Below are 15,451 nucleotides of genomic sequence, written 5' to 3' on the forward strand. Positions count from 1 at the left end.
CGTTATTGAATAAATAGTACACATAGATGTAATACACATTACATCTATGATTTAGATTAAACGCTAAAAATCAACAGTCGGTCATGCAATGATGCAGTTCTCGCCATATTCTAATCTATATATATATATATATATATTATCCATTTTTTTTTATCTATATACATATAAGAAAAGATAGATAAAAAATATACACACATGGTTAATCATGTTTTCAAAATATCATATGTTGGATACTTATAAATCATCAAGTATTGTGACTCAGATTCGTGTATATCATGTATAATTATGTCCAAACTCATGTATTTATACATGTGCTAATATATCAATATTTACCATGATATCATGTAGGGTAAACTAACTACACCATGTACACATAAATCTGCTACAGATAATCTCAAGAAATAACAATTATGTCTAAATTTCTGGGGAAATGGAAAGGAGATGGAAGTTCGTTTGTAAATTTTGAAGCATTCGCCAAGGCGTCAGGTAAATTTTATTATCATAAACCACCACTTGACTATTTGACTATTTTAAGTAAGCACACATTTATACATTTTCGACGTGTCATTACTATTCAAATAAAGATGTACACTTATAAACTTATGAAACTAACCGTCAGAGCGAAACAACTTTTTATATTATGGTGAAAGTTATTTCTGATTAGTTAAATTATTGTATTGTCTGCTAGGCTGTTTTATAAGGGCAAGTAAGATATATAGTATATAAACGTTGTGCACGATGTTCCTACAACACGACGTTACACTAAAAATGCGGCGTCAAAGAGGGTTTTTGACTTTGATTAATTTTTGCAAGTTTTATTCGGGTTTTTTATATGTTGTTGGTTGATTCTGGTTCTGTTCTTTTTGTGATATAATTTTATCATAAATTACTTCAAGTTGTGGAAATCGATTTAATAATGTGTACCTTTTAAGTTATTTCACCTAAAAATGCAGTGCTTACTGTCGCAAGTAATGTGGGAAGGAAAAATTGGACGGAAGAACATGTATACGGTTTCCATAAATAATGTGCAAAACTTTTATCATAGGATGTTTAACTTTCATGGTGCATATCATCTGTTATTGTAAAATATCTATATCTTAATTCAACCCCAATACAAATATATCTGACACTCTGCAAGTAAATCGCTTGATTAATTTGAATAGAATTGTATTTTTCTTGGCACATAATTTGTCGAAATACACCCCTTCAATTTCTTGAATCTTGGCTTGAGAATTATTTTCCAAGTCTTCTAAAGTTGCTTGCTTAAATTGTTTAACTTCTGATATACATTTTAAAATAAAGTTATATAATTAGTATTGTTGATATACTGACCTGAGATACTGACAGACTTTAAAAACGTAGTACTTATACATGTTATAAGTATGTACTAGATTATCATTTTTAATTCTCATTTTTAAATATGCAATTTTTGTTAAACAAATGTATGAAAATAAATTGCTTTCATTACTTCTGTGTCTAAAAATCGTTTACATACAGTTCGAAAGTTGAAGTGATTACGTCATATTTTACGTTCAAATCATGCAGTATGGACTGAAATTCTGGTTTCCCCTCTTATCAATAGATGTTTCACCGTCGAATGCAATTGTCATCGTAGCTCTTTATTAGAGTACAGTTATATACTAGTACTACACTATATGTTGTACGTTCTATATATTTACTACGTTCATTCATTCATTCATTCATTCATTCATGCATTCATTCATTCATTCATGCATTCATTCATTCATTCATGCATTCATTCATTCATTCATGCATTCATTCATTCATTCATGCATTCATTCATTCATGCATTCATATTCATTCATTCATTCATTCATTGACGGACAGTTTGAAAAAGACTTTATTCTATATACTACTCTGCACGAAGTTATTATGCATGCAACCCCGCCACTTTTTCTAGCACTATATATACAGTGAACTCGTACTAATGCGAGTTTCACACACGCTACATAAAGGACTGCCTGTAACCAACACAAAAATGATTGTCAGAAAGTTCGACTAATATTGTGTTTGACATGTTTTGGGTTCCTATTTGTACTTTCTGATTTTGTCCTTGCCACACCCATTTCGATGTGCTTTGGCAATTATGCCTCTTAAACTTGAAGGCTTTAAATGTTTTTCTGTAGTCGATTCTTTGGTATTTCAGTTAATGGGAAAAGTTTTCCCATGCATTCTGCAAGTTGTGGCCGTTATTATGTCTTACAAATGGCGTTTCGTGATCAAATTATATTAACGTGGCGTTGTATTGATCTGGTCATTGATGGTCATCATCAAATCCCGTCTGCTTATATCGTTGTACAGTAAGACGAGTTTCTGACGTCAAATCAATGCCTACAACACGTTCACGTTTTCCGACTGCCTACAATATAGTATAGGCTGATTCAGATTTCCGTTGCTCAATCTCTGCAATAAGAAGATGCAACATTTTAAAACTGATTTAAGTGTGATTATGAATTGAAAGAATTGTTTCACGAAGAAAAAATCATTGAAAAAAACATTTAGGGGTTTAAAGTTTCGCTTTAAAAAAATCGTGCGACCTCAATAATCCGGTATGATGAATACATCTTAGGAAAGTCAAAAAGGAACAAATTACACCAATATGTCGTTATTTATATATTAGATACCCTACGCTAATTATCCTCTTCAATAACATTTTAATTATAATAGTTAAATCGCTGAAATATGTACCATCTTCTAAATTATTGAAAACTATCATCTTGCATCGACAATACTATATTGGCTTTGATCAGATACCCCGATCTGGTTAACGCCTTCATATGTGTACACATAATGAATTAATTAATAAATATTGATAGTTTTACGGTCTTATAATGCTTTAACGTTGTCAGCGTTGTCTTCGTCGTTGTAGTAGGCGTCTTCGCCCATAGATATTTGGTTTCCAGACAATAACTTGAGATTAATCGTATGGATTTGTGTGAAATTGTATAAAACGGTTCAATATTACAAAAAGAAGGATGGGAATGATATTTTGGTTTATTGTGATAACTGTTAGGGAAAAAGGAATCTAAAAGGTGCCAGAATCAAGTATTTTTCAGAACAATTACTTGAATGTGTATGAGTGTGGATCTCTATGAAACTGTACGACAAGTTCCAATACTTCAAAATAAAGGTAGGGCCTCAAGACCGAGATGTCTAAGTAGTAACTACTGTTATCACTAGCCAGTCAACTCTGAGGATGTGAGTTCAACCCTGCTCGTGCGGGTACACTCAACTCCAATCTTAATTGACTATATCGAAGGTCGGTTGTTTTCTCCGGGCACTACGGCTTCTCCACCAAAAATAAAAAAAAAAAATGGCCAACGCGAAATAACCATAAGGCGGTGTTTAAAAGTGACGTTATAATTTAAAATAAAATCATATCTAATCAAATAAAAAAAGAGGTTTTTATTGATTTTCGGTTATGAATGATTGGGGCAAATATGACAGGCGGTCTGATCAAGCTGCCCTGAGGGAGCATTTTTTGTTCACGATGCCTTGAGTTAATTTAATATTAAATAGTAGAGCACATCATGAAATCCTTCAAGGGCATCTTAAAACCAAGAACAGTTACAACTACCTCAGAGGATGTTGGCAGCGTTTCGTTTCGCATGATATATAGATTAATAATATATCATTGAAATCATTCACATGAATAGGAGAGAGAAAGCTGTAATTTTAGAACGCTTACATGCTTAAAAATTCACTGTATCATTCAAATCATTATGATATAGGAATGCTAGAAGGAAATGTCAGACTACTTGATGGATGTTGCTGAATAATATACTAAGTAAATCAATTTATCGAAAAAGTAACAAGAAAAGTTACATTGTAATTTCTTACCTAAAAAGGATCCTGCTTGGAACCATACCTTTAAACTGAAAGCGGAGTTATAGTGGAAATATAATTATGTAAGTTGAGGGTGTGTTACATAATCTTAGGAATATTTATCACGAATAATATGAAAGAAGAAGTAGACTAGTGTAGATGAAGGGATTTATGTGGAAAATTATACCTGCATGCTGAATATTCAATAGCAAAAATGGTGAATAGTATGCTGAAATTTTGTAAAGAATATTTGTTCGAATTGTTTTAAATCTTTATCGAACAGAAAGAAAATGTTAAAGTATGTTGCAAATGTAATAAGGAGTAATGTTTTCTGCAATAATTACAAGATCTGCAATAATAGAATAACGTCATAAACTATTTACTTTTATTTTTGTCATCCTATAAAATTGTCATCAGCACTTTTTCCATTTACAGGTCTACCTGACGAAGTATACGAAAAACTAAAACAAGGCACGTATTCTTTGGAATTCAGTAAGAATGGTGATACCTGGTCGTATGAGGTCGTATCATCTATTTTACCAACAAAGACATACACGTTTCAGCCTGGAATTGAAGTTAACACTACAGATTTGTTTGGAAAGGCCTCAAAGGTCAGTTATAATATACTTCTTCCAACGAGATCGTAAAACTTCAATATGTATCCTTTAAAAATTCAAAAGACGATTGCATATCGAGAATCAAAAGTCGAAATACATCTCATATTAATAATGACCGTTAATAACCTACGGTTAGAAGGCGCAACTAAAACATTACTCTGTCTTTTGATGCATTTATTTATGCTTGTATAACAAGTAAATTGATGTCTTTAATGCTCTTGTCTTTCTAAAGGTCCAAGCGATTTGGTTACTTTAACGATGATGATTGTAATGGTGTTTAACATCCAGTTAAATATATATATATATATATATATATACATCCAGTTAAATATATATATATATATTTATACAACTCGTCTAAACATCAACCCAACAATGTTAGATCTGTAAATTTGCTTTCGCAAATTTTTGGTTTTTCCCTCGCCGGGATTCGAACCCATGCTACTGTGATATCGTGACACCAAATCGCCTGCACTGCAGCCGTCCCGCTAGACCAAACGACCACCTGGGCTCTCAATAAAAGAGCTTTCGCTGGCCGTGTGTTACCTTTCTGCGTCAGTTTTAATCTAGCGGCGTACTACAGTACATGATATATAAGGCATGAAGATGTTATTGTTACAGATCAGCTAAATTATCTATAGTAAAGGATCCTACAAATTAATGTAATATACAGTCACAGATATATATATATATATATATATATATATATATACAACTCGTCTAAACATCAACCCAACAATGTTAGATCTGTAAATTTGCTTTCGCAAATTTTTGGTTCTTCCCTCGCCGGGATTCGAACCCATGCTACTGTGATATCGTGACACCAAATCGCCTGCACTGCAGCCGTCCCACTAGACCACACGACCACCTGGGCTCTCAAATAAAAGAGCTTTCGGTGTGCATGTGTTACCTTTCCACGTCAGTTTTAATCTAGCGGCGTACTACAGTACATGATATATAAGGCATGAAGATGTTATTGTTACAGATCAGCTAAATTATCTATAGTAAAGGATCCTACAAATTAATGTAAGATACAGTCACAGAAAATAATTATATTCATAAGTACGTCTGAGTCAGTGACAACCCTACAACAGATGTATCCATCGGATCGCCATCAATGATGGTGATACATGGCTGTGTACATAATGTATATACAACTCGTCTAAACATCAACCCAACAATGTTAGATCTGTAAATTTGCTTTCGCAAATTTTTGGTTCTTCCCTCGCCGGGATTCGAACCCATGCTACTGTGATATCGTGACACCAAATCGCCTGCACTGCAGCCGTCCCACTAGACCACACGACCACCTGGGCTCTCAAATAAAAGAGCTTTCGGTGTGCATGTGTTACCTTTCCACGTCAGTTTTAATCTAGCGGCGTACTACAGTACATGATATATAAGGCATGAAGATGTTATTGTTACAGATCAGCTAAATTATCTATAGTAAAGGATCCTACAAATTAATGTAAGATACAGTCACAGAAAATAATTATATTCATAAGTACGTCTGAGTCAGTGACAACCCTACAACAGATGTATCCATCGGATCGCCATCAATGATGGTGATACATGGCTGTGTACATAATGTATATACAACTCGTCTAAACATCAACCCAACAATGTTAGATCTGTAAATTTGCTTTCGCAAATTTTTGGTTCTTCCCTCGCCGGGATTCGAACCCATGCTACTGTGATATCGTGACACCAAATCGCCTGCACTGCAGCCGTCCCACTAGACCACACGACCACCTGGGCTCTCAAATAAAAGAGCTTTCGGTGTGCATGTGTTACCTTTCCACGTCAGTTTTAATCTAGCGGCGTACTACAGTACATGATATATAAGGCATGAAGATGTTATTGTTACAGATCAGCTAAATTATCTATAGTAAAGGATCCTACAAATTAATGTAAGATACAGTCACAGAAAATAATTATATTCATAAGTACGTCTGAGTCAGTGACAACCCTACAACAGATGTATCCATCGGATCGCCATCAATGATGGTGATACATGGCTGTGTACATAATGTATATACAACTCGTCTAAACATCAACCCAACAATGTTAGATCTGTAAATTTGCTTTCGCAAATTTTTGGTTCTTCCCTCGCCGGGATTCGAACCCATGCTACTGTGATATCGTGACACCAAATCGCCTGCACTGCAGCCGTCCCACTAGACATATATATAATGTAATAAAAATATGAAGTACTAGACCGCAACGCTGAATTGCTGAGCTCAACTTTGAACTTTATAAGTTCAGAAATTAACTCGCCAAGAGACAATGAGCAAAGCCCATACCCCATAGTCTGCTATAAAAGGCCCTGACATGACAATGCAAAGAAATTCAAACGAGAAAACTAAGAGCCTTATTTATATAAAACAAAATGAACGAATGTCATGTCATATTTTCGACTTATGAATTTAAATGCCCCTTTTGTATCGCCTCTACTGTGATAAGTTTCGAATGCATATATGTATATTATATTTTCCTCTTTTTAGATAAATTGTACCAAAAATCTGTGGTACATAAATTTAAGTGTCAGTCCAAATTTTTATGTCGATCAGTTGCCAATAAAATTTCGTGAAGTTGATCATGTACATGTATATTGTAAGTTTTCGAGTATTTAGTATATCAGCTACATGTTTGCGTATATGATTAATTTGTATTCTTTACATTTTCTAGTTCACTGCTGTTTTTGACTCAGACAGTAAAATGACCTTGCAAGAACATGCTGAAATGATGGACTGGAAGAACATTACAGTTACCAGGGAGATAAAAGATGATGTGATGCTGATGGTGCGTCATTAATAGTCGAATCACAAACTGATTTATACACATATAATCTATAAAGTGCTATTTTAATTTTGTAATGGGTTGTTTGGATTTTGAATGGAGGGTTATCATCTTAATGATTGTACATTCTTTTCCAACGGTATCATTGATGTTATTCTACAAACAGGTCTAACCTTTGCAGAACAATGTTTTTGCAATAATGTTTGCAGAATCATAAACATTATAATTATAGCAGTTACCTTTATCAGTAAATTGAAATTTAGAAGGATACATTCATTAAATTAAATTTCAGATATATCACAAGGGTGCTTTTGTTATGCCCCATTTATGGTCATTATGTTTTCTGGTCTGTGGGTCCGTCCGTCCGTCCGTTCGTCCAACTTCAGGTTAAAGTTTTTGGTCGAGGTACTTTTTGATGAAGTTCAAGTCCAATTGACTTGAAAGTTAGTTAACATGTTCCCTATGACATGATCTTTATAATTTTAATGCCAAATTAATGATTTTATCCCATTTTCACGGTCCACTGAACTTAGAAAATGATAATGCGGATAGGGCATCCGTGTACTTTCTTGATACATTCTTGTTTTTTTTATTGCAGGAAGTAGAATTAGAAAACGGAGTAAAGATGTCACAAAAGTTTACAAGATGCTAGCATTTATATACAAAGAACAAACATAAGATTCAGAGATTTGATTGTTGTAAAGTTATCGAGAGGGCATTTATGTGGATACACTAATAATCAGATTGAAAGACGGACAAAGAAGAAATCAATCGCTATATGTTTTAATCTGCTAGCTACCATACTAAACGTTTCTGTCAAATTTGTTTTCTTTCTTAATTTTTAATGCTGATATAGTAACACAAACTTTAATGAATCTTTGGTATATGTATTCCTTATACGGTTTATATCGTGATCATCTTGGAAACATAACTACGATGACACTTGACGTAATTAAATGACTTTATTCCATAAACGATCAGAGGAGAAGGTATAAATAACTGGTATAGGTTAACCTGTACGATGTGTCAGTGGAATCAAAACTCTAGCGACACGTTTTAGTGGTATATCTTTTAAAAGAGGGACGAAAGATACAAAAGGGACAGTCAAACTCATAAATCTAAACAAACTGACAACGCCATGGCTAAAAATGAAAAAGACAAACAAACAACAGCACACACGACACAACATAGAAAACTAAAGAATAAACAACACGAACCCCACCAAAAAACTAGGGGTGATCTCAGGTGCTTCGGAAGGGTAAGTAAGTATACACATGGACATATACACAAAAGTATTGCAACATTAAATTGAAATTGAAATTAAAAAAACACTTTTTTATTTTTTTGTGATATAATTTGTTAAGATAGAACTAATTTTTTATCCTCATTGTTTTCAACACTTTAAATAACCAAGTTTATAAAGTTATGTGATTGACACCTTGTAATGGGTCCTCCACAACTCTTAACTGCAGCAAGATGGCAGATTATCAGCATGAGAAGAGCAGGTATGTCGCTGTGACAACCGCACGTATTGTAATCAGGCAATGCACGGTATTAAAAGACCCTCACAGATCAAGAAGACCCCCTATACCATATACTAGGGAAAATAAAGCATAATGAAGTTTGGTCAGAAGGAAGCCATTGCATACAATGCAATCCTAAAAGGAGAGTGGTGGGCATACATGAGCCTTTTAACAAGAACTGTTCGAGATCGACTCATCGCTATTGGTTCTTAATTTTTGTGCGATACGACCATTTCGGGGACATTTGCTTATGAACAGACACAAAGTTGTCCGTTTCCAATATAGTGCAGAGTTCGCCAAAGTTGGAAATTGGCATCAGCGAGGAAGATCCATTGTTCCAATGGAATTCGGTTCATCTTCCTTGACCCGATCGTAGCCCGGATTTGAACCATATCGAGCATATATGGGCGTAAAGTGCGTGAAAGGACACCCCAGTTCAAACACGTCATGAAATACACAATGTCCTTCATCAGAAACGGTTGCTTCTACCTTAGCAACAAATTAGTCAATTTATGGCAGGAATCAGAAGACGTTGAGAGGGGTTATCAGTTTGAATGGCGGCTGTGCACAAAGTACTAATTCTTTGGCGTATAACGATCAACCATGATGTGAACGATCATCTTAAGATTAATTTTGAAATGTCTGACATTGTGAAGTTCGACTACAGTAAAAGTTGTAAAATGCATTTGTTTGTACAAAAAACACTTCATTTTGTTATTAAAATCGTGGTTACATACATTTTTTGCTCGTTTAAATGCCACATGTGCCAATGTTATCATAAACTATGTTTCAATATTATTTTACAAATATTTTATCATATTCTATCCAAAATAATAGGCTGATTTTTCAAGTTTTAAAAAATCAAGGTGTTGCAATACTTTTTCCATGTGTATAGTTGTCTGATCTGTTAATTAAGTGATCGTGTCCTTTTCCTGATAGCTAAAGGTAACAGTAGTAAACCGCTGTTCAAAAGTTGTTATCAAATGCGGCCTACAAACTAAAACTGAGGGAAACAAATAAACTATATGAGAAAACATACGGCACAACAGAAACGCTGAAGTTTAACAAAAACAAATGCCATCATACATAGAAAAAAACTATTTCTGTCACATTTCTGATTCGGTATTGGATATAGAAGGTTAAAAATGATTTTATGGCTAGCCAAATTTCCCGCTAAGATGGCAATGCTATGGCTTAAATGACAACACTATGTGACAGCACAAAGAAACACGAGAAAAACTCAGCAAAGAAAAACACATATAAATAACATAATAGTCGTTACAAAATGTAAACCCCAAAAGAACAACGAACATCTTACACCAACGACAGCACAGGAAAAAAACAAACAGTGACGTATTTTTGCCACGAATATATAATATTGAAATTCATACTATTATTTTCACAATATCAGTCCAAACAATTATCATGATTATGACGGTATTGAAAGGCTATTTTAAATTAATGCTTTAGCCACGTCTTAATTTTTCAGACTAACACAATACTTTATCTATGAAAAATGAAAATTAACTCGACTGTGCTTACAAATAAGACATATGTGAAATGTACCGAACATAAGTGTGTTATTTGACGATTTCATACACAAATTATAGTTTAACATGAATCTCAAGTATGTGTATAACTTGTAATCATCAACAAAACAAGCACCACGTAGACAGGTTAAGGTTTTATATTGACATCGTGTTTTTTTTAAACATCAACATGGCGAAATTTATTGGAAAATGGAAAGGTGAAAGTAGTGCATTCAAAAATTACGATAATTTTTCAAAGGCATCAGGTAAGCCTTCTTTAAGTTATTTGATAACATGTAATTGAAATATAAGATACCCTAAAACCAGGATCTATAACTTGATTAAGATATACACACACCATGTCTTAAACATATGAAATAAACAATAATAATTAAATGTTTATTGTCATATTTTAAGCACTATATATGTAGAAGATTCAACACAACTGTATTGTTTTAATATTCATCTGCATCATATTATATCATAATATTAAGTTAATGGTTATTTTTGTGATATGCATATTGTACAAAATGATAACTTGTACACAACACATATATATTTTATTTTATGCACTTACTGTTACGTTCTCATGCATTGTCATGTTTACTAACTAAAGATATGTGCATTTATGAGTTAAATGGAATTTCTTTTTATTCAAAAGACTTTAATCGAATCGAGAAACATAATTATTAACAATAGATTAATTATATAGTGTGAGTCAGTATCAAAGTAGATAATTATGTATTTATCAAGTTTTTTTGTACTCTTATATGTATCATATGTACTATGTAACTATGTATTTTATGAAAACAAAGGATATTATATAAATTAAGTAAATGTTAAAAACCATTAAATGCTCACGTAATTATACTGCGTTTTTTAGTTGCAACATATAATAAAGAGAAAAAGGATAATTTTTCTTATGGTGTCATAAAATACGAATTCTGTTCGAATGTTACTCTAGTAACAACATTATGATGGTCATTAGAATATAAGGAATACCACTTCCATTTTGTCAATATAACGAAATTATAAACAACTGTCATACAATTGGGAGATATTTTATAGCTTTAACCCTTGATTTAAGCCACCATTTACACTGAGAAATGCCTGTTCCAAGTCAGGAATAAGACATTTGTTTGTCGCTTGTTCCGCTGATTGAGAACATTTATTTTTGTCAGTTTATATGGATTTCCCTGCCCTGAATATACCTATGAGTTTGGTAGTTTTGTTTCTACTTTATTCCGTAACTATTTCTCATATTAGCCATCCCGATTTTGCCGTATGTTTTCTTTTATTCTTGTCGTTTTTTTACTCTCAACAGTTGTTGTAGGGTTCATATTACTAATATATGTGGACATTATATTCTCTAAAGAGATCATAGATTTAAAACTGAAGACCAATATACGGTTTAAAAACAAGTACCGTAAAATGTTGATCTAAAAGGTTGTGTTTTGTTTAAGCAACATATTCTGTGATGTTTACATTTTGTGTTGTTTCTTTGAAAACTAGAGCCCATGCTGGTGTACAGTGCTTGTTTCTTTAAAGGAAAACTATTTGTGGTTATTTTTTTAATATTAAAACAGTGATAGAAGCCATGCCTATGTAGCAAATAAAGTTCTATAATTGAATTGTAGAGTCTGTAAAACGGCTATTTGTGACCGTTTAATCCAATTTGACGAGTTCCACGTTTCAAAATATATATAGATTTCTATTTTGGTCCAATTCCTGTAAAAAAAATCAAAGTATGGAACGCCGACTGCGATTGCTAAGTTGTTACCAATGATTCTAAAGGTTTAGGTTAGTTGAAATATTTGAATACTTATTCATCTTCAATTTGACAACATGGACTAAACCAAACCCCAGAATTATTACTCCATACAAAAAAAAACAAGTCTACTGGAACACTTTTTTTCGATATCGGCATTTACTATTGTATAAAATCGTTATTCATCAATTAAATCATGTTATTTTATTATTTGAAGATAATTATTCATTATTTATAATTACAGGCATGCCTGATGAAATGATTGAAAAGTTAAGAAATTCTACAATTTATGTTGAATTCAAGCAGGATGGTGATGTTTGGACATTGGACTTCGGTAGTAATGTTGGACCTGACAAATCATATAAGTTCAAGTCAGGAGAAGAAGTTACAACAACTGACCCTTGGGGAAAAGGATTGAAGGTAACACATACAAATTCAAGACATAGCATATAGTTTGGTATATAAAGGCAACAGTAGTATACCGCTGTTCGAAACTCGTAAATCGATTGAAAAAAAAAACAAATCCGGGGTTACAAACTAGAACTGAGGGAAACGCATCAAATATAACAGGAGAACAACGACACAACTTTTGAATTTACTACAAATCAATGGTTAAAAATTTCAAGATTTTAAAAATTAATACAATAATTATTCAAAATACCGATTACAAATATGTTGGTAAATAAACCAAACGTTAAGTAGTAAATGATTTTTGTCGTCACGTGTACCACGTTTTCTTTAAAATTCTGATTTAAAGTGAATAGTTATCAAAGGTACCAGGATTAATGTTACAGTTTTGATATTTAAAATTGAGAATGGAAATGGGGAATGTGTCAAAGAGACAACAACCCGACCATAGAATAGACAACAGCAGAAGGTCACCAACAGGTCTTCAATGCAGCGAGAAATTCCTGGACCCGGAGGCGTCCTTCAGCTGGCCCTAAATAAATATATATACTAGTTCTGTGAGAATGAATTTTTGTTATTTGTATGTATACCTATATGCCTTTTTTTAAGGTTTCTATGTTGTATTTAGTGATCTATTTGTGGTCTTTTTCTTATTTAGCCATTGCAACTTCGACTTATTGCCACTATGTCATATGCTTATTATTGTTTATTGTGTTGGCTAACTTTAGATATATAAAAGAGATATACAAAATTGTTCGTCTATCATATGTTCTTCCTAAAACTAATCATTCGACAGGTTTATTTGTTATTGATGCATACAACATTTAAATTAGTAGTACTGTGATTTCCATTCTTTCCTTTCTTTTTTTTTCAGTATAAAAAAAAACCCCTCAATTAATGCATCGAAATGTATAATGGAGTATCTAACATGTGTTATAAAATTAAGTCAAGCAATTTCCGGTATTTTATTTAATTGCATTTCCTTCCACTTTAGAATAATTAGCATAATGATATATTTGTTATTGTCGAACTATTTGTTTTGATGTAGCTATTTTCAATAAAATGATCAAGGATGTTCACGTGTTGCAAATGTTTAGTTTAAATTAACAAAAAGTGAAGTACTTATATATGTTTTGTTTAAATAACGTATAGTCTTGTAGGCAATATATTTTATGATATATATAAATAAATTAATAAATTCCGAAGGTAAGGTAAAGAATCTTTGTATCACACCTCACCTTATATTAAGAGTACAAGTCAATCTTAACTAAAAAGTCAATCTAAATATTCAAATAAGTTATCAAACTCAAAGAAAAATGTTTCAAGTATGGTCTTTACAAATAAACCCATCCCAGATTCCAGGATTAAAATTGTGTTTTGCGATACTGATTAGTGACGCTCGAATCATAAAAATAGAATACGCTCAAATCTAAAAATGTTTAAAAGGCCAAATAAAGTACGAAGTTGAAAAGCATCAAGGACCAAAATTCCTAAAAGTCCAACATTTCTTATGGTTTATTTTCAATTTTACATTTTAGTTTACATTTACAATTGATTCGGATGAAAAGATTACTCAAGTAGAACAGTCGGAATCGATGGGTTGGAAAACTTTTACTGTCATAAAAGTAATGCAAGGAGACGACAAGTTTTCTGAGGTAAATAAATGTACATCTTACTACTTAAAATGGACAAATGAAAAAAAAAAAACATTAAAAGAAATGCAGCTGTATTATATCACTCCAAGCAAAATTTGATGAAAACTAAGTGTGTCAGGATTTTTATACAACAGGCAAGCTTTACAATTAAAAAAAAAATGTTTTTATTATACTAGCAAAACCCGGTATATGTAAACAAAAATACTCAAATCAATGACGATTCTAAAAAATCCTGATCGAAACACAATAAAAAAAAGAGTTGGACTACTTCAAACTATGATTAGATAATCAAAAGCGTACATACAATTGAACTATAATATATATATGAAACTACAACAAAATTCCGTTGTTAACTGAGATCATAATGATATTTTTAATCATTCAAAACACCTGAAATAACACTATGCATATGTCTTGGGGAGTAGATTTGTAAATATATGGATGATGTACGTACGACGATTATCAATCCACTGTCTACGCAAGCAACGACAAAATACCAAAACGAGTTTTTAAAAAGGGAACAGACGATAATAAAAAGTCATGTATATGTCATAATGAGGCTTGCGTATATTTGGGTTCAATTTGATTTTTTTTCTTATATCAATTTGTGTGTAAGTTTGTGTTTTCTGTAGACTGATAACGTAAATATTAAAAAAAAAAACTCTTTCTAAAAAATGATTTTCCTGCATGGAAAGACCTAGACAGCTCTATCTCGAAACAAATACACAAACATAAGGGAGTGGTGTTGCTCCTGTTTACGCGCGTCACCAAATAAATAGTTAAATATTTACGTTTGAATAACACATTTTATCACAATGTACTCCAAAAATCTCAACTCTAGTATCTTTAGTTCTTATGTGCCAGATTTATTCAACGAATTTTTTTTACAATCTACAATATCTGACAATTTAAGGAAGAGAAAAAGAAGAATATAAGTTATTTGGAAATGCAGTTTTAAGTGTATGAGAAATATATATGTAGGTCAGTATGTCCGTGTCTACCAGTTGTGTTTACCGTGATCTACATTTAGGGAGTATAATAAGAGGTAAGCCTAAACAGGCTCTTGTTAACATTTGATTAAAAAAAAAGGAAAACAAAGTAGGATTTCTTTTTTATCTATTTTCTTAGAGATTAGCGCTTGAAGACGGTACTGAAATGACATGCGAGTTTACCAGAATTTCGTAAGGAGATGGAACCAGTTATCTTGTGTCACCAGGGGATAAATGCAATAGACATTTTTAGGAAACCGAAAATACTTTATGTACTATTTAAATTGTTTAACCAATGTGAATAAAATTTGATATTC

At 32.5% G+C, this 15,451-nt stretch overlaps 1 protein-coding gene across 2 annotated transcripts; it reads left to right on the forward strand.

Moving 5' to 3' along the window:
- Positions 1-250: 250 nt before the first annotated feature.
- Positions 251-15,451, forward strand: LOC139481238 (gastrotropin-like). Of its 2 annotated transcripts, XM_071264411.1 has the most exons (7): positions 251-486; positions 4,282-4,457; positions 7,152-7,265; positions 7,861-10,580; positions 12,327-12,502; positions 14,029-14,145; positions 15,274-15,451. In XM_071264411.1, the coding sequence occupies exons 4-7, from the start codon at positions 10,415-10,417 to the stop codon at positions 15,328-15,330; spliced, it is 516 nt and encodes a 171-aa protein (XP_071120512.1). In that variant the 5' UTR covers positions 251-486; positions 4,282-4,457; positions 7,152-7,265; positions 7,861-10,414; the 3' UTR covers positions 15,331-15,451. The 2 variants fall into 2 exon arrangements, with proteins under 2 accessions (XP_071120512.1, XP_071120513.1); XM_071264412.1 differs by lacking the exons at positions 12,327-12,502; positions 14,029-14,145; positions 15,274-15,451 and having other exon boundaries at positions 7,861-8,083.

This window comes from Mytilus edulis, chromosome 7, assembly GCF_963676685.1.
Source record: "Mytilus edulis chromosome 7, xbMytEdul2.2, whole genome shotgun sequence".
In the NCBI taxonomy this organism is placed as follows: Eukaryota; Metazoa; Mollusca; class Bivalvia; order Mytilida; family Mytilidae; genus Mytilus; species Mytilus edulis.

Coding starts and splice junctions, on each gene's coding strand:
- LOC139481238 (XM_071264411.1), top strand. CDS start 10,415: ATGTGTATAACTTGTAATCATCAACAAAACAAGCACCACGTAGACAGG. Junction 10,581..12,326: donor TAATTTTTCAAAGGCATCAG/GTAAGCCTTCTT, acceptor TTATAATTACAG/GCATGCCTGATGAAATGATT. Junction 12,503..14,028: donor CTTGGGGAAAAGGATTGAAG/GTAACACATACA, acceptor TTTACATTTTAG/TTTACATTTACAATTGATTC.